Source organism: Meriones unguiculatus, chromosome 1 (assembly GCF_030254825.1).
Source record: "Meriones unguiculatus strain TT.TT164.6M chromosome 1, Bangor_MerUng_6.1, whole genome shotgun sequence".
Classification (NCBI taxonomy): Eukaryota; Metazoa; Chordata; class Mammalia; order Rodentia; family Muridae; genus Meriones; species Meriones unguiculatus.
Window position 1 is genome coordinate 8,224,530 of NC_083349.1, and position 22,746 is coordinate 8,247,275.

The following is a 22,746-nucleotide window of genomic DNA, read 5'->3' on the forward strand; positions in this document are numbered from 1 at the left end:
TTTTCTTTGTCTTTCCATACTATCTGCAGTGGAATTTCCCCAGGTGCACACAAGAAGCTCTGTGAACACGTGACTTCTTTCTAGAAAGAGATCTGTTCCCTGATCTCGTGCACAAAAGCAAGCAGTGCTAGGTGTGACCAATCAGAGGGCAGGGGCAGTGTTAAGCCTGTCCTGAAAGGAGCCTGCGCTGATGTCACCACAGCGAGAATGCTCAGTGTAAAGGCCCCAAGCGTGTGCAGCTGGGAGGTGCAGATTCCCAGGCAGGAAGGCTTGGATAAGGGCAGGCACGGCCCAGGTAGGAAGCCAGCTGGGTTGTGACGGCACCTGGGTGGAGAACAGCTGTTTGTCCAACTGGCTTAGACCTCACAGGTCTTTGAGTAGATAAGGGGAAAGCTCAGGTGTTGGAAAGCAAACTTTCTGTGGGCTGAAGCCTTCAGAGTGCAGACAGTCCCTGCAGCTAAGTGGAAACAGGTAGGAGCACCTGCTTTTTTGGCCTGGGGGCTGAAGGGTACCTGTCCTGAAGTTCCCAGGGAAGGGTTCCGGTGTGATTCTACAGTCTTTGTGTCTGGGTCATACTGTGGCAGAGGGAGTTTTGCCATTTGCCTTTGTCTCTTTAAAAGCTAACTCAGCACTTAGGAGGTGGAGACGGGAGGATTGGGCCATCCTTAGCAACACAGTGAGTTTTATTAGTTTTTATGGTTTTTAATAAAATTATTAAAGTTATTTAGTAAATGAGTATTAAAAATTAACACTGCACCACCTGGACATTGTGGTGCATACCTTTAATCCCAGCACTCGAAAGGCAGAGGCAAGTTCAAGGTCAGCCTGTTCTACAGAGTGAGCTCCAGGACAGCCAGGGCTATATAGAGATACCTGTCTCAAAAAAGCTAAAAAGGAAGAATTTAATATTACAATGGACCATATGAAATTTAATGCCACGTGTTTTAGCCTGGTTCCTACAAGGAAGTTAATAACTGTTTAAGTAATAATGGTTCTAGCAGCCTTATTTACTTATGAGGAATTATCTTCAAAATGAACAAAAAATTCAAACTGATCCGTTTTAAATAAATGACTTTTTTTATTCTATAGCTTAGCATGATATATATGTGCGGTGAATATTCAAAGTAAATTATTGGAAATCACTGATGAGCTGTGTTCTCTTGATTTGAAAGTTAGGAACAAGAGATTTGGGCATAAGGGTGTCATTATTGCCTTTTCATTGGTTTTGAGGTATCTTATTTTATCAGTCCTAGGGATTGAACCAAGGGCGCTCTCACTGAGCCACACCCTCTAGTCCCCAGACACATTTTTTTGGTCCTGCTCATAACGCTTGTATTTTCTTGATCGGTGGTTGTTCAGTAAGCGTAGCATGTGCTGGTTACCCCATCAATGTTGACCGAACGACTAAGTAAACCAAAAGGATCGTTTTAATTTTTGTGTTTAAAGTCAGTTGTTATTTCTGTATGTGTGCAAGAACACACACATGCCTGAAGTGTCTTACTCCTGCCATAGCTCACTTACAGAGGTCAGAGGACGACTCTGAGGAATCCGTCTCACCACCTACTACTATTAATCAAGGCTAACAAGGTCTCTCTTGTTTCTGGACTACCTACTTCAGTCTAGCTGGCCTGTAACCTTCCTGCCATTCTTCTGCCTTTCCCTCCCACTTTGCTGTATGAATTCTGGGATTACAGATTCATGCAACCGCAGCTGCCTTTTCACATGGGTTTTGGGGCTTGGATCCTGGTCCTCCCCACTGCATGAGGCTGGGGTTCCCCGAGGCATCAGCTTTAAGGAGCATCTGATTTTTCAAAGTCTCTGTGGCTTGGTTTCTCCATGAAGAAAAAAAAAAAAAAAAGTAAGGGTGCCATCTTCGTCCCTGAAATTTAGTGAGTGATGTCTGGCAAGGGACGGTGCCTCCCTGACAACTGTGCAGGGCACATTTTAGCTATGAGGATCATTAATACTGTCACTGAAGGCCCCACAGCACATTCTGTTTGTCTTGGGCAGCTTCCTATGAGTGTTTATTCCTAGCCTGGCCCCCAGATCCCTAGCTCCCTCAGCAAGGAGCCGGCTCCGCTTTCATAAAAACATACACAGAAGTGAAGCTGAATAGATGAAACAAGGGCTGGGAGGGAAGAGCACAAACACCATGTTCTTGGAGAGGAGTAGATTTCACGCCTCCTAATGTTTGACAGCAGGCTGTGCTGTCACCAACAGAGAGAAAGCAGCCGCAACCAGTTTCCAAACTGTGGACAATTGGAAACAGAAAATCCTCCTGGGAGCAGTGTTCCCCAGGCTTCTTGGCATTTGGGGCGGAGGGGTGGGGGGGCGGCTTTTTGTCACTCTTTGTGTATGTGCATATGTGTGCATGCCGGCGCTAACTCAGACCCAGGAACAAACTTGCCTTTCAGAAGCTGCAGCCAACACTGGGCGGGGAGTGAAAGCACCAGCCCGTATTGGGAAAGGAGTCTGGGTGGCATGTTGCAAAAGAAAACCCTTCTAAAGTGATTTTCCATGATGTGGCTGAACAGATAAACATTTGCCATCGTCTGGTGCTGAGTCTGGGGAGATGAGCAGAAGAGAAAAACCTCAGCTCTCCTTCCACTTTTCCAGATGTTTATGCCCTTTCGTTTTTTCCAGTCACTGACACCATTCTGAGGGACCAGGGCCCCCTGAGTCACCATGGGCAACGAGAACAGCACCTCGGACCACCAGGTGGGTTCAGGAAGCTTCTCTCTCCCACCTCCTGCTGCACAGATCTTTGTCGAAATGACTGCACTGTCCCCAACATCTCCTCTCTGTCCTGCGAGAGGCAAGGGAAGACACAGCCTCCGCCTGGATCCACGTGGCGTGTTTTCACCCGTGGGGTTATTTCTTCATTACGTTTTCAGAATTCCCTTAGCATGCAGCTAGCCCCACTTTACAAGTCACAACACCACTTTTTATCCTGTGCCTTTGACATAATGGGAAGTGAGTGCGTTTTCTCCAGATTGTATCTACTCAGCAACTTTCATGGATCCGGCAGAGATTAAAATGGTTTGCAAATGTAGGAATGCAGAGCCGATTTAATGCAAATAGTTGTTTTTAGAGTCAGACAAGGTTTCCACAGTTGAAGAATGAACTTTTAACTGTTTTAGTGTGTAAGTCTGGGTTAATAATACAGAGCCATAGTTTGCCATTATCCATTTTAAGTTTGAGGAGATTAGCTTTTAATGCCCCAGTGAACAGAGTCAGAGACACTCTGCCATGTCTCACACAGTGAAGGAACGGGATGGGCCTGTTTGATTGAAGAAGTTGGATTTCAAAAGCAGCCGCGGGCTGGAGAACACTTCAGTTGATGAAGTATGTGGACCAAGTATGTGGGCCTGAGTTCAGTCCCGAGAACACACATAGAAAGCTAGGTGCGTGGTTTGCACTCTCAGTCCCAGCCTGGGGGAGGTGGAGGATTCCTGGAGCTCACTGGCCAGCCAGTCGCGTTCAGTAGGAAACTTTGAGTTTCAGTGAGAGACCCTGTACCAAAGAACAAGCTGGCTGGTGCCTGAGGGGTGATATCCAGGATTGAGAGCCCTGCACGCACGTGAACCCACACATACACGCACAAATTTAAAAATAAATCCAAGGCTTGTTTTCTCACTTCCTTCTTCTCAACAGTCTTAGGCAGGGCAATGCCAATGTGAAAAGAAAAAAAAAAAGTGGCAAACTCTAGGAGTTTGAGGCGACAGGCAGGAAGCAATAACTGTTAGTATGAGACAGTAGGGAGAGGTGAAGACTGGGGCAGACAGGTGGGTCTGGCCTGATGGAGGCAGCCGCCATCACTCCAGCTGATTTGGGTCCTAAGCAGAAGTGGGTCCAGTGCAGCAGGGTTTTCCTATTTGTTCAAAAAAAAGTCAGAAGTCTGTATTTTCCTACAAAGTCTGTAATGTTATTTTTACATACATTTTATTTATTTAGTACATGTGTTTATATCTATGTCTGTGCCTGTGTGGAGGCATGCACGTGTCATGGCATATATGTAGAGGCCAAGGTCAATTTATGGGAGTCCTTCTGCCATGTGGGTCCTGGAGACCAAACTCAGGTCATCAAACTTGCCAGCAAGTACCTTTACTTACTGAGCCATCTTGTTGGCTCTTAATTTACTTATTTTTTTTTTTTTAGCTTTTTAAGATAACAGTAAATTTATGTATAGTTTTAAAAAATACAAAGAGAGCACCTCAAGGGTGACAGCTTGCCAAATTTTACCGTCTAGATATCAAGCTGGTCTAGATAGCAGAGTCTTTCCACAGCCAGGGTCTTCCTTCTGTCCTGTATAGCCATGCCCACTTCTGTCCACCACCCAGAACTCTGGCAACTGATAATATTCTACAGTTTTATCCTTTCAAGAATATTATAGAAACAGGGTCAGATGGTGTGTTATCTTTTAGAACTGTCTTTTTTTTTTTTTTTTTTTTTCCAGTGGGCAGAATGCTCTTGGCAATACACCCAAGCTGCTTGTACTGTTTTCTGCCACTATGGAGTTGTATTCCATGTTACGAAGGTGCAATCCAGTCTTCAGGTCATTCCTCACCTCAGAGCACATTTGTTTTGTTTTCAGTCTTTGCCTGTTCCAATTGAGGTTTCCATGTACATTTGTGTGCAGGCATGCATGCATGTGTGTGCTCATTTTCACTTCTCTGAGATAAGCACCCAAATGTCCAATTTCTGGCTCATATAACGATGATTGCATGTTTAGTTACATAAAGATTTGTCCAACTGTTTCCCAGTCACTATGCCTTCTTACCCTCCCACCAGAACATGATGAATGATCAGTTTCTCTGTCTGAGAAGCATCCGTAGAACTCTGTCGAGGGAGGGAATCCATCACTGGAGAAGCTATGCGTGCTGCACAGGCCACCATCCATCAGTCAGTCAGTGGTAGTCTCGGGTTTCAGACCAACCTTACTGCATGCTTGTCTTCAAGCTGCCCTTTCACAGCTGCCCAAGGCTACACCACAGCGCCCACCATGCCCTTCTCTCCCAATCATCCCATAGACACTGTCCTCTTATACCATCATATGGAGGGTACACACAGTAAAATAAGATGCCGGAGGCCTGGAGAGAGGTTAAGAGCACTTGCTGCTCTTACAGACCCATGTCTCTAAGACGGTACCCATGTCAGGTGGCTTACAACCTCCTTTTAACTCTGTCTCTAGGCTATCCCAATGCCATTTCTGGCCTCTTGTTGGCATCTGCACCCACATTGACAGAGACACACACTTACACAGACACATGGAGACACGGAGACATGCACACGTCAAATTTTAAAAAGATGTTTGTAGGAGAAAGAGAAACCAGTCATGAGCAGGGTGGTGGTGGTGCACAACTTTAATGCCAGCACTCAGGAAGCAGAAGCAGGTGGATCTCTGCAAGTTGACAGCCAGCCTGATTTAGAGAGACAGAGAGAGAGAGAGAGAGACAGAGACAGAGAGAGAGAGAGAGTTCGGGACATTCAAGACTACACAGAGAAATTGTGTCTTGAAAAACAAAACAGAAAAGAAACCAGTCATAACGTTTACTATAGTGTATTGTCAAAATTTGTTTTGCTTTGGTTTGCTTTGATTTTGGTTTTGGTTTTTCAAGACAGGGTTTTTCTGTGTAGCCTTGGCTATCGTGGACTTGCTTTGTAGACCAGGCTGGCCTCGAACTCACAGAGATCTGCCTGCCTTTGCCTTCACGAGTCATAAAATTATAATTTTTTTTATTAGTTCCTGTTGTTATTTTCTTACTTAGCCACTTTGTGAGTAAACGTCATCATAGGTCTATATATATGTATTACAAAGAGCAGAATCAACGCAGGCTCAAAGTTGCCCATCCTTTCTGCCCACCTTTGTGGCAGCCACCAGGGGCGAGGAGTGTTTCTCCTGTGGATAATGGGCAACTAATCTCTTTGGTGAAATATCTTCTGCTCATTTTATAAATGTTATTATTATTTCAGTGTTGGATTTTGAGAGGTCTTTACATATTCTAGAAGTCAAACTGTGATTTGTAGATGTTAGATGTGTTCTTGTTCTATAACTTATCTTTCCATCCTCTTCATACGGTCTTGTATAAAACAGCATTTTAATTTACTGAGGCACAGTATATCTGTTTTTCTTCTACTGTTAAGCCTAAGAGTTTACATCCTGGAGATTTTCTTTTTTGGTGTTTTTCTAAAGTCTTTACAGTTTAATATTTTATTTTTAAGTCCATGATCCATGAATTAACTTTCATAAGGTACAAGGTTTAAATTTGAGATTAATCTCTCTTTCCTTTCTCCCTCTCTGTTTCTCTCTCACTTTATGTCTTTCTCCCCCCCTCTTTTCCTCTCTTTCTCTCTCTCTGTCTCTGTCTGTCTGTCTGTCTGTCTGTCTGTCTGTCTCTCTCTCTCTCTCTCTCTCACACACACACACACACACACACACACGCACACACCAGGCTCTTATGTACCCAGGCTGGTCTCAAACTCCTTATGTTGCTGAAAATGGCCTTGAACTCTTGATCCTCCTGTCTCCACTTTCCAAGTGCTAGAATTACAGATGTGTACCACTATACCTGACTTTTTCCTTTCTTTTCCTAAGTTAGTTTTATTTTCATAGCCATCTTCATTATTAGCTTCCTCTACCAGGGCGGTATGTTTGTTAGAACCAGCAAACTCATATTGACACATCTTATCCCTCACTGTCCATACATTATGTGAAGATTCATTCTTGATGGTGTACCGTCTGTGGACTTTGACATATGTAACACATGCGCTTTGCACAATAGTATCATATTTCTAAAATTCTCTTTGCTTGACCTTTCCCCGTCCTTCAGGCCCTGGCAACCACAGATCTTTAAAAAATACATATATTTTATCATCATCAGTGTGTGTTTGTGTAGATACACATGTCACAGGGTATGCGTGTGTGCAGAGGATTATCTTTATGGAGTAAGTTCACTTCTTCCACTGTTATGTGGGTTCTGGGAACAGAATCTAGGTTAGCAGGCTTGCTTGGTAGGTGTCCATATCCCAGGAACCATCTTGCTGGTCCAGCTGTAAATCTTTGTATTGTTTCAAAAGTTGTATCTTTTCCACAATGTCATATAATCAGAATTATATAGTGTGCGGTCCTTTTGGATTGACTTATTTGATTTAGCAAAATCTACTTACAATTCCTGTTTCTCCTGATGGCTTGATAGCTCATCTTCTTTTTTCTCCCCAGTACTGAATGCGATCCTATTTTCTAGATACAGTTTGCTCATCTGCCTGAGACCATCCTGATGTTCCCAAATGTTACATGAACTTGCAGTGAACATGCATCTTAGGTGGACATAAACCATAACTCCTTTGGGTAGTATGGAGAAGTGTGGTTGCTCTACCACATGATAAGGGAATGCTTCGTTTTATAAGGACCTGCCTGGCTACCTGCTCAGGTTGCTATTCCATTTCATAGTCCCACTGCTAACACACAGGACTTTCTCTTGGCTTCTGTCCTCCCTGGTGTTGGACTCCAGCAGTGGTCTAGGTCTCGGTCGTCCTCACAAGTACGCAGTGGCGTCTCACTGTTGCTTTAGCTGGCACTTTTCTGATGATATATGGTGAAGAGCATCCTATCCTGTGCTGCTTGCCTCTGGACGGCTCCTTCGGTGAGCTTTCAAAGTCTTGGGCCCATCTTTAGTAAGCTTCTTGACTTTTTATTTTGCTTTTTGACACAGTGTCTCACTATGTAGCTTTGGCTGGTCCAGAACTTAGCTATGTAGATCAGGCTGGCCTCAAACTCACCGAGTAATGGGAATAAAAGCATGCCCCACAGTGCTCAGTGTCTTAGTATTGCATTTTAAAGGTTGATTTTAAATAGTAGCCCTTTTTTAGATTTTTTATTTTTGCAGATACTTTCTTATAATTTCTGGCTTATGTTCTCATTTTCTTAAAGAAGAGGGTTCGTTATTTTGTATGTTATTTTGACATTTATTGTTTTGGTGATGAATGTCCATGCTCTCTCAGTTTTATTTGTTGAAAAGAGACTGTTTTTATTCCACTGGATGGATTTTGCATCTTTGTTAGAAATCAGTTAGACATCTTTGTGTAGGTCTAGCCTAAGCTTTCTGTATATAACACTGACTCTGTTTTTAATTGGATTAAAAATTTTTTAGAAACTTTATTTTTACAAACCTTGTATCTAAATAAAAACATCACACCAACATTAACCAGATCCCAAGTCTAAACATCTCAGTGACCTTCTATACAGTTAGAATAGGCATTCAGAATGGAAGAGCAGATATTGCTGTCTTGATTTCTGTAGTTATGTGTTAAGTCTTCAAGTAAAGTAGAGTCTTCACACTTCAGTCTTTTCAAAGAATGTCTTAGTTGTGCTAGAAATGGTGGTTTGTCCATATAAATTCTAGCATAAACTTTTATCTACAACGAGGTTGCTGGGGTTTTGATAAGAACTACATTAAAGAAGCCAGGTGTAGTGGTGGTGCACACTTTCAATGCCAGCACTTGGGAGGTAGAGGCAGGTGGATCTCCATGAATTCAAGGCCAGCCTGCTCTACAGAGCAAGTTCCAGAGCAGCCATGGCTACACAGAGAAACCCTTGTCTCTGTGAAAAAGAATTACATTAAAGAGTAGATCAAGTAGAAAAGAACTGACTTCTTTGCTATGTCGAATTTCCTACCCCGTGAACCCATGGTGCTTCCCTTTATTCCATTAAAAAAAAAAAATCATTTGATGATCCTTAGCAAACAGATCCTGTCTATATGTTGTCAAGTTTTTACCTAAGTACTACATTTTTCTCTAGAGTGAATAAATAGTAGAGAATCATTTCACTGTCCACACATTTGTATTTAGAGAGTTGGTTTTATGTGCAGTTATAATCTATGATCAACTCAGTTATTAGTTCCAATGATTTTTCTTCATTAATTTGTTTATCTTACAATTAAACCAATTGCAACCCCACTCCCTCCTCTCCTCCCAGCACCACCCTCCCACCTACTTCCCTCCAACCCCTTACCCACTCCCCCCAGCCCTCCTTTCCCCCAACCCCAGTTCCAATGTTTTTTGTAGTTGCTGTTTCCATTGCTTCTTTGAGATTTCCTATGAAATAATGGTTGTGAATAAAGACAGTTTGACTCCCCCCATACCTTTCTGAACAGTCTTAATTTATTTTTCTTTATCCTCTCTTTCTCTCTTTTCCCTTTTTATAGTGCCAAGGACTCCCATTGCTTTGTTAACTAAGGGTAAAAAGAATTAATCTCTTGTCCTTATTCCTAATCTCAGGGGGAGAGCATTAAGTTTTCTAGTGTCGAGGAAGATTTTAACTATAGATTTGTTTTTTAAATAAACACCCTTTATAAGGAGAGGCATCTAGTCTATTTATGATTTTTGTTTGTTTGTTTTTGAGAGACAAGGTTTCTCTGTTTATCCCTGGCTATGTGCTATGCTGGAACTTGCCCTGAAGATCAGGCTGCCCACTCAAAGACTCAAAGACTGTCTCTGCCCTCTAAGTGCTGGGATTAAAGGCATGCAGCTGCCCAGCCTTAGGCTGTTTTAAAATCCTTCAATTGGATTTTGCTAGAGATTTCTCTGTATCAGTTGACACAATCACAAGTATTTCTTTCCTTGCATACCTGGAATAAATCTCACATCGCCATGGTGTGTAATTATTTTGATACAGTGTTATAGTGCTTTGTTGTGTTTGCTAATATATTGTTTGGACTTTTGTGTCCAGGTTCATCAGGAAGGGTCTGGTTTTTGGTATCTGAATGTTGCTAGCCTCAAAAAAAACGAATGGGGAAGTGGTTACTCCTGCTTTTCAAAGATTGCAGAAGAAAAAGCCTGCATTTAAAACCATGCTCATAGCTGGGCATGGTGGCACACACCTTTAATGGAAAGCAGAGGTGACTGGATCTTCTCAGAGTTCAAGGTCAGCCTGATTTACACAGCAGAAAGACTGTCTCAAAAACAAAACAAACAACAACAACAACAACAACAACAAAATAACCTCAAAACAATAAAAACGTGTTAACTACTAATTTCAACTATTTTTAAATAGCCTGAACCGGTGAATGTGCCTGCTGGCTGGGTTGCCTCAGGTCAGCCCCCTTGCACTTGCTCCTCATAGGAAAATTCCATCATGAGTGGATGAAGGCATGGCCATCGGATGAGAGCACTTGAGGTGGTACTAGACATACTTTGGCCCCTAGTCCTCCTTATATACCAGCTAGCATCCTTCCCCTGATATTTCATGGGTCTATATAAACTCCAAGGCCCCACTGCTAGCTACAAACAAGATGAAAGAGTAGTTCTGACCCAGGGGCCATATTGTCTTCCATGGCTAGGGTCATATGGCAATATCTAGCAAGAGTTTTGGTTCCACCATAGTGATAAAAGGTGCTCTTATTGGCCTATATTTGGCTTAAGTCAGAATTCTACAAAGCATTCTACAAAATAAAAGTCTCCAAAAGAATTTTGTAATACACGGCATGTCAGGGTTGAGGAATATCTCCAGACCAAAGGAATACTTGCTTTAGCGACTTTAATACAACCCTAGGAACGATGAGCAAACCTGCTGTGACACAACACCATGGCCAAATGACTTACAGAAGAAAGAGTTTATTTGAAATTATGGTTGCAGAGGGTTAGAGTCCATGCCCATCATGGTGGTGAACGTGGCATAAAGAGCAGACGTAGCACTGGAGCAGTAGTTGAAAGCTTACATCTTCAGACACAAACACAAGGCAGAGGTAGAGAGACAGAGATAGAGAGAGATAGAAAGAGAGACTAGGAACGGTATGTTTGAAACTTAAAAGCCCACCTCCAACAGGATCACACCTCCTAATCCTTCCCAAACTATTCTACAAACCACAGATCACATATTCAAACGTGCACCCCTGGGGGCCTTTCTCATTCAAACTGCTACACCTGCCTTCCTCAAGATGAACTTCAACATGAATACTGGCAGTTTAGGGTAGCTTATGTTAACTCCCCATTATTCTCACAAGCCATGCTGTCCAGAATGAGGTACTTATTACTTACAAAGCGTGGATTCCATTGAGATGGAACTTCTAGGTCATAGGGCAAGGATTTTTGCAAGGCTCTTGCTATACATGTTGCAAAATGCTTTCCATAAAGGTGGTGCTACTTGCTCTTTGACCACCTCACTGTATTCTCCCAGTCTATTTTAATGCTTCAAGGCTTTGCTAGTTAGAAGATAAAGATGCTTTAGGGGAGAAACACCTTCTTCCCACCTTCTACCAGCTCCAAACCTGTCCTCCAAACCTATCTCTGCTCTAATTCCACCTTCCTAGAGTATGCAGGGGTCTCTGGGAGTTTCCACACCTCCAGTCACAAGCCAGTGGACCTTTGTAAGGTTGTCTTTAGAATTCCGAGAGCAGGATGAGGTTTGCCTTCCACAGAGAAGCAGAGCGATGAAGTGTGGGAATCTGCGGCTGTAGATTGGGGCTCCTCATGGAGATGAGGCTTATCTTTCTCTATCTTTTCGATACCTCTACTGGTATGACCACAGCCTCCTGAGTTTCCCAAACCCAACTTCACCTCTCTAATCATTCTGCTTCTCTTCCTGCATTTCTATTCCTGGGTAACATGACATCCAAAAACCAAAATCTGAAGGTCACCCCGACTCTACCCACTGTCACCTTACACACCTAACACATCATCCTATGATTGAGTAACTGGTGGCCTCGACTTTTATCCTTGTGAATTTCTTTTTAGGCCTTCAGGGGATTCCAAGAGACAGGCACCCGATTTCTAATGATCATGAGCAGAAAAGGGATGCTGGCATATAGAACTGAGACACCCACGGCTCTAGTTGCAGTGTTGGTTGAGTCCAGAGCTCCAGTAGATAATGCAGGTGCTCTCTCCTCTGGATCTTGATCTGTTTCTCTCAGTTCTAAGTGTTCAGGAGGTGCGTTCAGGCTAGGCAGTAGGGGTGCTAAGAGGTGCTGACGGCAGATATGTGTCCATGTTTCTCCCAGCTGCTGGTCCAGCCTGACCTGCTCCCTGTAGAGAATCAGACCCATTCTGAGTGTGTCATGTATCCATTCCTGGGTCAGATACGGTGTCTAGATGTGAGGTAGTCCACCTCAAATTTGTATCTACCCTGTAGAGCATAATGATAGCCTGTTAGTACTGCTTAGATCCAACCCATCCTCTCGTCCAACCACTTTCCCCCGTGATATTTCACGACCTTTTTATTTCACACTTGCATCATTGCTAACTAGTTTCTAGGCCTCCCTCACCCCTGTCCTGCCCAAGCTTCCATTTATCTCTAGATGCTTTATCTATGAAGAAACAACTGGTGGAGGGCTCCTCTATAAAGGTATGAGCCTTTGTGATTCTTCTGTGACCCTCTTTTGTGATCAACTTTGGGTGACGGGGGAGGGGGAAAGTCCGTCTGAGTCCTGCTGAGTCCTGGCGCCGGTTTTCTCACACGCCTTTATGTTATAGATTCCTCTCCCTCTGTTTTCTGACTTCCCTGGGTATTTGTGCTGGCTACCTTTATATCAGTTTGAGATAAGCCAGAGCCATTTTGAAAGCGGGAACCTCAATTGAGAAAATGCCCCTACCAGACTGGCCTGGGAGCAAAGCTGCAGGACATTTTCTTGATTGATCAGGGAGGGCCCAGGGCACAGTAGGTGGGTACCACCCTTGGCTGGTGGTCCTGGGTACTATAGCAAGCTGAGCAAGCCAGTAAGCAATACTCCTTCATGGCCTCTCTACCAGTTCCTGTATTGAGTTACTGTCCTGACTACTCTAGGTGATAGACTACACACTGTAAGATGCAATAAACCCTTTTCTCTCCAAGTTGCTTTGGTTCAGTATTTTATCACAGCAATAATAACCTTAGCAGAACCAGTAACTATGAGCAGGGAAGGGTCCACTGGGCAGTAGTTGAAACTGAACGTCCTGGAAGATGCTTCCTCCTCACACCACGTCCTAACAGAAAGACCCTTTGCTTTCAACAGGACAACACTGGCTCACACAACACCATCCTGTGGCCTCCAAACCCAGACCCTCCGCAGGTACAGGTGTGTGTGCTTTGCATGGCTAGCCTTTCAGCCGCCTACAGCTAGGTGACCACTGACAATGGGCATAGCATATGGGATTGGAATATTTGGCTTTTTTTTTAAACCTCTTCCTCTCTAATGCCTACTCCTATCCATCCCTATTAAGTTGCAAAAACCCACTAGAAGTCAGCAACATGGGTTTAGAATCTCAGAAATGGCATGGTGAGTGTGGCTGAGCACTGGCTTTCTTGATAGGCTGTGAGATGCCAAACAAGGCCTGTGCTGTCAACAGAACAGGACTCAGATGCTGGGAGCCAGCACTAACCCTTCCAAAGGCTTCGACTTTGATTTCCTTTGTCCTAGACGGAAATGGTGCGGTGGCCCTACCTTCCACGCTAGTGGGCAAAACTGATTCGTCATTAAAAGGATCCAATTCATTGCATAGTAATGCAGCTGGCTGAGCTCATTGAGAGGAAGGGGGGCTACCTGGAGAGGTTATGGGTGAGTGCCTCCAGGCGTGGTCAAGGGGAGGCGTGTCCTACAATCCCAATCCTGCCAGTGCAGGTGTGTCTGTGGGCAGATGGTGTGTGATTTGCTTTAAAGAGCCACTCCACCCTGAAGGTGGCTGCCAGGTGGGTGTGCTTGAAACCTCTGTCTCCCATAACCCGTTCTGAGGTTGTGTGGCAACTTGAGGCATAGTGAGGCCTGTTTGCATGTGCGCTGTCCTCCGGCTTCTTCACTGTCCCCTGAGTGAACAGCCACTGGGGAATCACTCACATTTAACAGTGCTCACATTTAACGGTGCTTAATCAGCTTGGCCATTTGAATGAGTGGAGGAGTGAGAATTATAACTCTGGCCTCCAGCAAGCTGGAAAAACAAACAACAACGACAACCAAATCCACTTCCATCAATCTGTGACAGACTCAGGACAACGGGCTGTGCTGGAGGCCTCAGGTCTAAGCTCCTAAGGGTGCCTCTGCCAGGATAGGAGCAGTTTGGTCTTCTAGCTTGGGACACTGTACAAGGATCCATTGCAGCACCCAGGACTTAGGCACAGACTCCCATTCAGTGATCACTCGTGGGGTCCACCCCCACAGAGGTGAGCCCTCACCTCGTGGAACTTACATGCAGTCAGGGAACCAGACACGTGGGGAAACAAATAAGCCAGCAAATAAATGAATGAACAGAACCAGAGAATGGACATAAGCCAGGTACGCAGAGAATATGCCACATGATCTCACATGGACTCAGTCAAGAAGTTATCACAGAAATCAGGAGTTACCAGGGCCTACCAGAGCTGAGGAGGCTGCAGGGAGTGGGACCAGGGTGATCAGCCAGTGCTAGGTTCCTGGGAGCCAGTGTAAGGAACTCTGTGACTGCAGGAAACAGTTGTGTACTGTAACTCTAGTGTAGAAGAGCCAGGAGGAAGGACTCTGAAAGTCCTTGCTGGGGCTGGAGACGTGGCTCAGTGGTTCAGAGCACAGACTGCTTTCTCGGATGCTCAGAGTTCAGTTCCCAGTGTCCATATCAGGTAGCTCACCAATGGACCGTAACTCTGGCTTCAGGGGACCCAATACCTTCTTTCTTGTGCACCTACATGCATGTGACATGCACACAAACAGACATACATATACAGAAATAAAAATAAAAAATAAATCCTTTTCTAAAAAGGAAATGTCTTTTGAGGAAAGTTGTATTAGTGTATATTAATTACGCATGATGGCTTTGATCATAAGTTTATATATGTATATATTGTATTGTTATATTTACCTTCATTACTCTGTTTTCCTCCTCCCACTCTTCTGATTCCCTTTCTCTTCCTAACTAGCCCCCTCTATTTTCACATCCTTTTCTTTCTGTGACCCACGGAGTTTGTTTAGAGTTGCTGACAAGAGCATAGACCAGGGATAATTTACAGGCAAGTGGGAACCTTACCCGTGGCTACAGCACAAGGAAAATGTTTCTCCCTTCCTCCTTAACCCTTAGCTGCCCAGAGATTCTCAGGAAGATGTGGGCTTCAGGAGCAGCTCCCCTCCTTTGTGGTGGGATGAATATAGCCCAAACCTTGTGCCTATTTATTTATTCATTTTGAGGCAGGGTGTCACTAAGTAGTCTTGGAACTCACTTATTTGGTAAACCAGGCTGTCTTTGAACTCACAGAGATCTGTTTGTCTCTGCCTTCCAGGTGCTGCGATTAAGGGTGTGTACCTCAACACCCAGCCTTATGCCTTAAAAAAATTTTTTTTATTTGTTCATATGAGTGCTCTGTTTTCCTGTACATTTGCATGACAGAAGAAGGCATTGGATCCCCTATGGTTCTGAGCTACCATGTGGTTCTGAGCTACCATGTGGTTGCTTGGAATTGTACTCAGGACCTCTGGGAAAATAACCGGTGCTCTGAACCACCTTGTATCTTTTTAAAATTAAACTTTTGGAGCATTTCAAACTCATTCAAAACTTTCAGATCATGCAGAGAGCACTCTCTCGTGTGGACACTTCACCAGCTTTTCTAACAGCTACCACCTCACTTGGTACCTTTCATCTATGTCTGCTGAGAACTGGGGCTCTTATTGGCTAACAGTGATACACACACACACACACACACACACACACACACACACAGGCATGGGTACATACACACACACTCTGCAAACTCCAACCCTTGTGCTCTTCATCCATGGAGGGAAGAACAAGGACTCAGCCCTGTTCTTTGTCCCCAGAGCATGTTAATTCCTCTGGGGATATGCAGCTTCACGCTAGAAAACACTCAGGTCTAATGGGTTAAGAGCCCACCCTGAGGGCCTCTCCCTTGTTGACCTAACTGAGGTGTCCGCTGCCTGATGCTGGAGTGTCCTCTCAACCTGTGTTGGGGAGTTTCCTCTTTCCTGTGCTCCCCTTAGGGTGAAGGTCTCAGGATGACCGAAAGCGGTACGAGCAGGTGCCTTAGCTTGATGGGCAGATGGGCAGCCTCCTAGCTGGAGCGTGGACATGTGTTCCTCTTCCATATTTGGCCAGCCTGGCAGTTATTTCTGAAACCTGACTCCCAGTACCACGGGGATGACCTTTGATCTATTTCCCAGAATTCACCTGCGCTTCTTTTGCTCCCCAGAAGCTCATGCAAGAAGTGTAGTGTAGGTGGACCCTCCAAGCATGGTTTAGCCATTCTGGTCAAGCATGCTTTAATCTGTTGGCATGGTCTAAAGAGATGGAGCACACCTGAAAGGTAAAAGTAGTGGAAACATTTCTTTTAATGGCAAACGCTTTACTCCTGACGGAAGATGCTTTACTGTTGATGGAGGATACTGTTAGGGAAGGAAAGTTGCCGTCAATGTCTGAAGATCGCTTTAAGATATCCTGAGGGCTCGGGAGCATTCCTGGGCCAAGAGAGGCTGTTTGTTTACTCAGGCAGTTGACAGTACAGAGGAGATGTGAAGAAGCAACTGGACAGCTGGGCTGTCATGTGAGCGCCGCTTCCCAGCCTGCCGTTTGGGAGCGGAGGGAGGGCGGGTGCAGACACATTCGTGGTCTCAGAGTGGTGCCGTTGACACAGCAGGGGTCCCGGCCCTGTAGGCAAGAGCTTTCACGGAAATGGCTCTCAGAATGAATGGGTATAAGCTGTGTTTAATGCAGTCAACCAACGTCTAGATTGCCTCTTCTGTGCCTGGTGCTATTCTAGGCATCAGGTCTAGGCTCCTGGGCTGCATCAGTTGCTCAGGAGCATGACGGAGCATGGCAACACGGCAGAGATCACTGTACCCACTGTGTGGTAGAAGTGCCCAGAGAGTTGAACGTGGTGGTATCTGCCTTTAATCCCAGCACTCAGGAGGCGGAGGAAGATGGGTCTCTGTGAGTTTCAGTCACCCAGGCTACATAGAGAGAGAGATTGACCCTGTCTCTAACATAAAAAAAAAAAAGAGCACAGACCATCCAGGTCCAAATCTACCACTTCCATGGTGATCTTTATGATCTTCGGTAAGTGGCTTAACCTCTCCGTTTATCTACCAGGATTAAATGAGTTTAAATATGTAAAACCGTTAAGAGGATGTGTTTAATAATGTGTTTGTTATTTTCTGCCATAGCAGGATGCTCTGTGGCAGATGTTACTGTTATTGTGGAAAGAGCATCAGACTTCCAGTCAGAAGATCCAGACAAGCCCCCAACCCCCTATTTCTTATCTAGAAAAGGCCAAACATTTTCTACTGTCTGTTTAGCAAGAGTCACGGGGTGATTTGAAGAGCATAATATGCCATTTATGTGGATTGCTCTGTTGCTTTTATTTGATGATGATGACAGTGAGGACAATGACTACAATTACTGTTATTTTCATAGGGGGAGGGGATGGTTAAACCCATGCCAGCCTATGCTGTCACTGAGCTATAGCCCTGTCCTGTTCCTTTTCTTTGAATTCTGACCAGACCGGTTTCTGCTATGAGAACAGTGCTGTGCTAGCAGAAGAGCTGAGCTGACGAAAGAGAAAAGGCCTGGCCCTTTGATTCCTCCAGGGATGGCTCTCAGCGCTTGTTTTGTTCACTTTGCCTTTAGCTGGAATAGTGATCTACCTCCTTTTTCTCCTGTCAGTTGTGTCTTCTTGAGGTGCTAGATGAATTGATATTTCCAAAGTTACTTGAACCTTGATCAGGGAACATGGGATAAGGGATTTATAAGCCAATTGTTTGTAGAGTATTTGGCGCTGGTGCTGTAGTAATGACAGGAGCTGGCTGCAGGGGTCAAAGGATGACACTTGCTCAGACAAGCAAGAGCTGGGTAGTGATTTCAAAAAGTCAAGACCCTGGGGCTGGATAAATGGCTCTGCAGTTAAGAGTGCTCTTCCAGAGGGCCTGAGTTTAGTCAACCACACTGGGCAGCTCACAGTGCCTGTAACCCCTGCTACAGGGAGATCAGACACCTCAATGGAGATCAGATATCCCCATACACATGTGCACATGGACACGTGCAGACTGCCCCCCTACACACAATTAAAGGTAATGAAAATAAATCTTAAAAAAAGACCCTATTATAAAAGTGTCACTGTTTCGTACTGTGATTCTTGTGTTATAGACCACCACACATGCAAGGGTAGAGACGACATGTGGATGAGGGGCCTTTCTCAGAAGAATAGAGTTTGAAACTCAGAGGATCCAAGGGAATGCTGTCCTGCCCCTGCCCTAGGGATGGGTGTTCCTTAGATGTTCAGCTGGGAGGCCAAGCCGTGCAGGTAGGGGACTCCCAGCATGCAGCAGTGGCCTCCCCTGAAGTGGGCCGCAGCTTTCTCTGCCTCCTTCTACACTTCCTTTTTGAGGTGGCCAGGGAAGAAACGTCCTGTCCCAGCTCTGGGATCAGAGAGTAGCAGGTGTACTCAGGCTCCTGCTCTGTAGTCCTACCTATCGAGCCTCAGGCAGCCCTGGCCCTAAAGCAAGGATGGAGACAGCATCTTCCTTTAAGTGGCGATGCTTTGCTGAAAAGATGCCAGCCCAGTGCCTCTGTGTGAGTACTTGATGAACTGGAGCTATTGTTGCTCCTCTCACTCAGTTGTTTGCTTTTAGAAAAGAACTTCCCCTTGTAGCTTCATGCTCACCATCCTCCTGTCGCAGCCTCTTGACTGCTAGGCTTACAGGGTTTCTTCCTCATCCTACTGTCTTTCAGCTAAAGTGAAGGGAGCTTTCTCATTGTCGTGTTCATGTTCACACCAGAGCATTCAGGCTCTTGGCTCCTGAGGTATCCCTTATGGTTTATCTGTGGACTTAACCGAATAAACCCAGATAACCACTGGGGGAAATGTAGCAGGGGAGGAAGCAGGCAAAGCCAGGGAAAGGCAATCACTGTGCAACAGGAGATTGAAGATCTCAAGAAGAGCCCTAGGTTCATAGAGGGTAGAAGCTTCATGCTCTATCCTTCAGAAACTCCAAAATTAACTTTCAAAATCCCCTGCCTGGAGGTTGTTGGGGGTGGGGAGAGGAAGTGCCCAGGACCATGTGCACACAGGAGTGGTCCTTTGAGAGGCCTGGAGGCTGGGTATTGTCTCCACAGTGGGAACCATTCTTAGGTGTTCCTTATCTTTATACCCTCAACCACGGTGCTGGTGTGTGTGTGTCATCCTGACCCGTGAGCAGCTCAGAAGCAAAATGGATGTTTGCCAGTCCGTGGCAGGCTTTAGGCAAATATTTCCTGGGTGATGAATGAATCAACAGCCAGTGAAAATAATTTTTTCCCAAACTGTCAGTGAGAGGAGACACCCATCGAGTCCTCTGTTACCATCAGGCCCACGGTTTGAGCTGGTGCATTAGGTGGCCCATGAGAGGATTTCCATGTCTCCAGCTGCCCCAGAGAAGTGCAGGGACAGAGGAGGTCTCTCTCTGGGCCATGTGAGGAGAGAGTGCCATTGAGATGAGAAAGATGGTCAGCAGTCAGAATCGTGGACTGCAGGGTTTCTTCTTGTACGGATTCTAGTGTCCATTTCCACCACTTCCTCATGATGATGAGATCATGCCAAAGAGGCACAGCCAGATCCCTTTGACCCTTAGGAATGCCATCCTCCCAGGCACGAAAGCAAAGGCACCAAAGGTGTTCTTATTCTGACTGAACAAGCAGAAGCAGAAGAAAGGCGGCCACGTGCCTACAACACCAGCTCTGTGAGACATTACCACATGGCTCACAAACACAGAGTGGTCAAAAAACTCTCGGGTGCTCTGAGTTAAAATTCAATATGTTAATCTGGCCATGAAGGTACATGCATGTAATCCTAGCACTGGGGAAACAGAGACAAGAAAACCATAAATCTCAGGCCCACCCAAGTTCCATAACAAGATCTTGCCTCAAAAAAAAAAAAAGAAAAAAAGAAAAAGAAAAAAGAAAGAAAATTCAATAAGTTGTTTCACGTGGGACCCCTCAGAACCTTTAAGATGGTAACACAGACTGCAGATTTCTGAAAGAGCTATAAAACGTAGCACCTCAGACTCACTGGACTGCGGAGAGCTTTGCTTCATCCAAGCTGAGCGAGTAATAGCACGGAAATCTTTTAGTTGCAAATAACAAATGTCCAGCTTGTACCAGAAAGGTAAATATTGTGTTTAAAGCTCTTCCTTATTACCTCTAGGCATGTGGGCCAGCAAGAATGGATCCAGGAATCCCGAAAATGAGACCCAGTCAGCTCAGATCATCTTCTTGATGCTGCCCTAGCTTTGGGCTACATGGTTGTCTTTCCCTTGCTTGCAGGGTGCCTTCTCCGCTGTGACTAAGAGCAAAAGGCTCTGAAACCCACCCACAACCATCTCTGTTCTTTCAAGGTGTTCAGGTGTGACCTGGCTACACCTATCTGTTCCCATTCCAGTGGGTAGGAAGACCCTGAGGGACAGAGGACATAGATGGGACATTTAAACAAAGGCAGACCATTCCCAAAGGGTGTGTTGTTTAGTGGGGTGATGGGTTGCAAGGCCATTCCTGAGACGCAGAGAGTACCTTTGGACATAGGGCTTGGGGTTTACAGGAGCCTGTTCCCCTTTCCTGCTTTCTGAACTGTGCAAGCATCACTGAAACTGAGTGTTTGAAAAGATAAAATCTCATTGTCCTATCCTGTGACTTAAAGTTCTGAGCCTGATAACTTGACAACCGAACCAAATTTGGTTTTGAAAACCCAGGGTGGCTGGGAACGTGGATGTGGCTCTGGAGGCAGGGCCTATACATGGTCCTGGGCTCAAGCCCTAGCACTGTTTTTGTTTGCTTTGTTTTTAAGATTAGTGGTTTTGGTGTCTTTCTTTTTCTTTGGGAATTGAACCGGAATCTACCAGAAGAGCAGCCGGTGCTCTTAACCACTGAGCCATCTCTCTCAGCCCCCCACTCTTGGTTTCACACTGAAACGGCCATCCTGCTTGCCTGGAGCTGTGGGTTTGAAGAGAACTGTACCACCTCTGCTCTGCTTTCCACACATCCACTAAGCTTCACTCACTTCCCTCCTTACAGGAGAGCTCCTGTGGACCACAGATTGTGCAGGTCTTGGTCAGTGGCCTATCAAAAGAATATTACTGTGGTTTTATACATGTCTGACTTTCTTTCTTTTTTTTTTTTAAAGATTTATTTATTACTTATGCAATGTGTGTTAGCATGTACACCTGCACGCCAGAAGAAGGAACCAGATTTCATGTTTTAGATGGGTGTGAGCCACCATGTGGTTGCTGGGAATTGAACTCAGGACCTTTGGGAAGAGCAATCAGTGCTCTTATCCTCTGAGCCACTTCTCCAGCACCCCTGACTTTCTTTCCAATATTTTTTTTTCTGGTTCAGAGGACTTCATCAGTGCAGAGTCCACGACCACTGCAGCCCCCTGGGAACAGCCAGTCTCTACAGAAGAAGCAAGGGGACCCGCCTGGAACCGGTGGTGGCAGGTAGGAAGCCAGCTCAGGAGCACGGGCAGATAGAGCCTGCAGCATGGTCCACCCCCTGCTTTAATGCCTTGGCTTGGGAAATTCAGACATGTGAGAAGTCCTTAAGGGGTGAGCTTTCAGATCAGTGATTCATGGAACTCTCTGTGATTGGCTGAAGCCTGCAAGGATTGGAAAATTCATAGTTTTTCTGCCCAAGGATGAAATTAATAACTATACATTTCGATTCCAGCAGCGTTCCAAGTAGTTTAGCTTCATGATCAGAACTAAAAATGAGAACGAGTGAGGCCTCCAAGGGGCTTAGTATGTGGTCATGTGCAGTCTGTATTCCAGGGTGGAGGCGGTAGGGGTGTGGCACTAGGCCACAGAACAGAAGATCCAGGAGGCCCTTTCTCAAGCCACTCAGAGGCAGGCAGATGGATTCCAGAAGCCAACACAGTCACAGTGTGGCTGAGGCATGTGGCCAGTCCAGGTATAGCCCACTGGTCAGTGGCCCCTCGTCCTAACCCATGACCAGGCCTGGTTTTCACAGCTCCCTACTAAACCTTGCTCTACCCAGTGGCCAGCAACCACAATTCTAGAGGTGTTCACAGGCTGAGAGCTGCGAGATGTGAATACAGTCCCCATCAGGGACACAGGCCAAGCATGGAGGAGCCAATCAGGGTCCGCCTGTGGGTTCAAGCCATGAACAGGCCTTAGATCTGGTTAGCTTTACCCTCTTGAGCAGCTTCCAGGAGTCTGTAATTACAGTCCTTGAAGGAACAAACAGAAGCTCCTTGGGCCAGAACTCCAAAGCTGAGTGGTCAGCCCCTGTTACAGGCAGTGAAACTGGGTCACAGCATGTTTTGTCGTAGCATTTTCAAGCCTGCATTTAATAAGTGACACTGTTTTGCTTTGGATATGTAAGAGTGGCCCCTAGTGGCAGGAATTGCCATGTGGCAATAGTATTTTCTGGGTAGCTTGGGTAGTGGTATCCAAAGGATGGATGGATGGATGGATGGATGGATGGATGGATGGATGGATTGATTGATTTTTGAGGAAGGGTTTTTCTGTGTAGCCTTTTTGTCCAAGACTCACCTCTGTAGACCAGGTTGGCCTTGAACTCACAGAGATCCGCCTGCCTCAGCCTCTCCAAGTGGTGGGATTAAAGGCATGTTCCACCATTCCTGGCTCCAGAGAAACTTCTTGCATCTTGACATGGACATTAAGTTTCTTTAGGGAAATAGTCAGGTGGGGCACAACTGGTCACAGTGTTTGTTTCTGAGACAGGGTCTCACTATGTAGCCTTGGCTGGCCTAGGACTCTATATTATAGACCAGGCTAGCCTTGCACTAAAAAATAAAAT

The 22,746-nt window shown here is 45.4% G+C and overlaps 1 protein-coding gene across 3 annotated transcripts in view; it reads left to right on the forward strand.

The window, feature by feature from the left end:
• The first annotated feature begins 286 nt into the window (after positions 1–286).
• Tacc2 (transforming acidic coiled-coil containing protein 2) overlaps positions 287–22,746 on the forward strand; it is a 181,457-nt gene continuing 158,997 nt past the window's right edge. The window contains exons 1-3 of one of the 3 annotated variants that reach the window (XM_060381092.1): positions 287–471; positions 2,644–2,718; positions 21,304–21,404. In XM_060381092.1, coding sequence (XP_060237075.1) covers positions 2,686–2,718; positions 21,304–21,404 — 134 coding nt within the window. In that variant the 5' untranslated portion in view covers positions 287–471; positions 2,644–2,685. Of the gene's footprint in view, positions 472–2,643; positions 2,719–21,303; positions 21,405–22,746 lie in introns of those variants that run through there. The other 2 variants (XM_060381074.1, XM_060381076.1) reach the window with 2 other exon arrangements.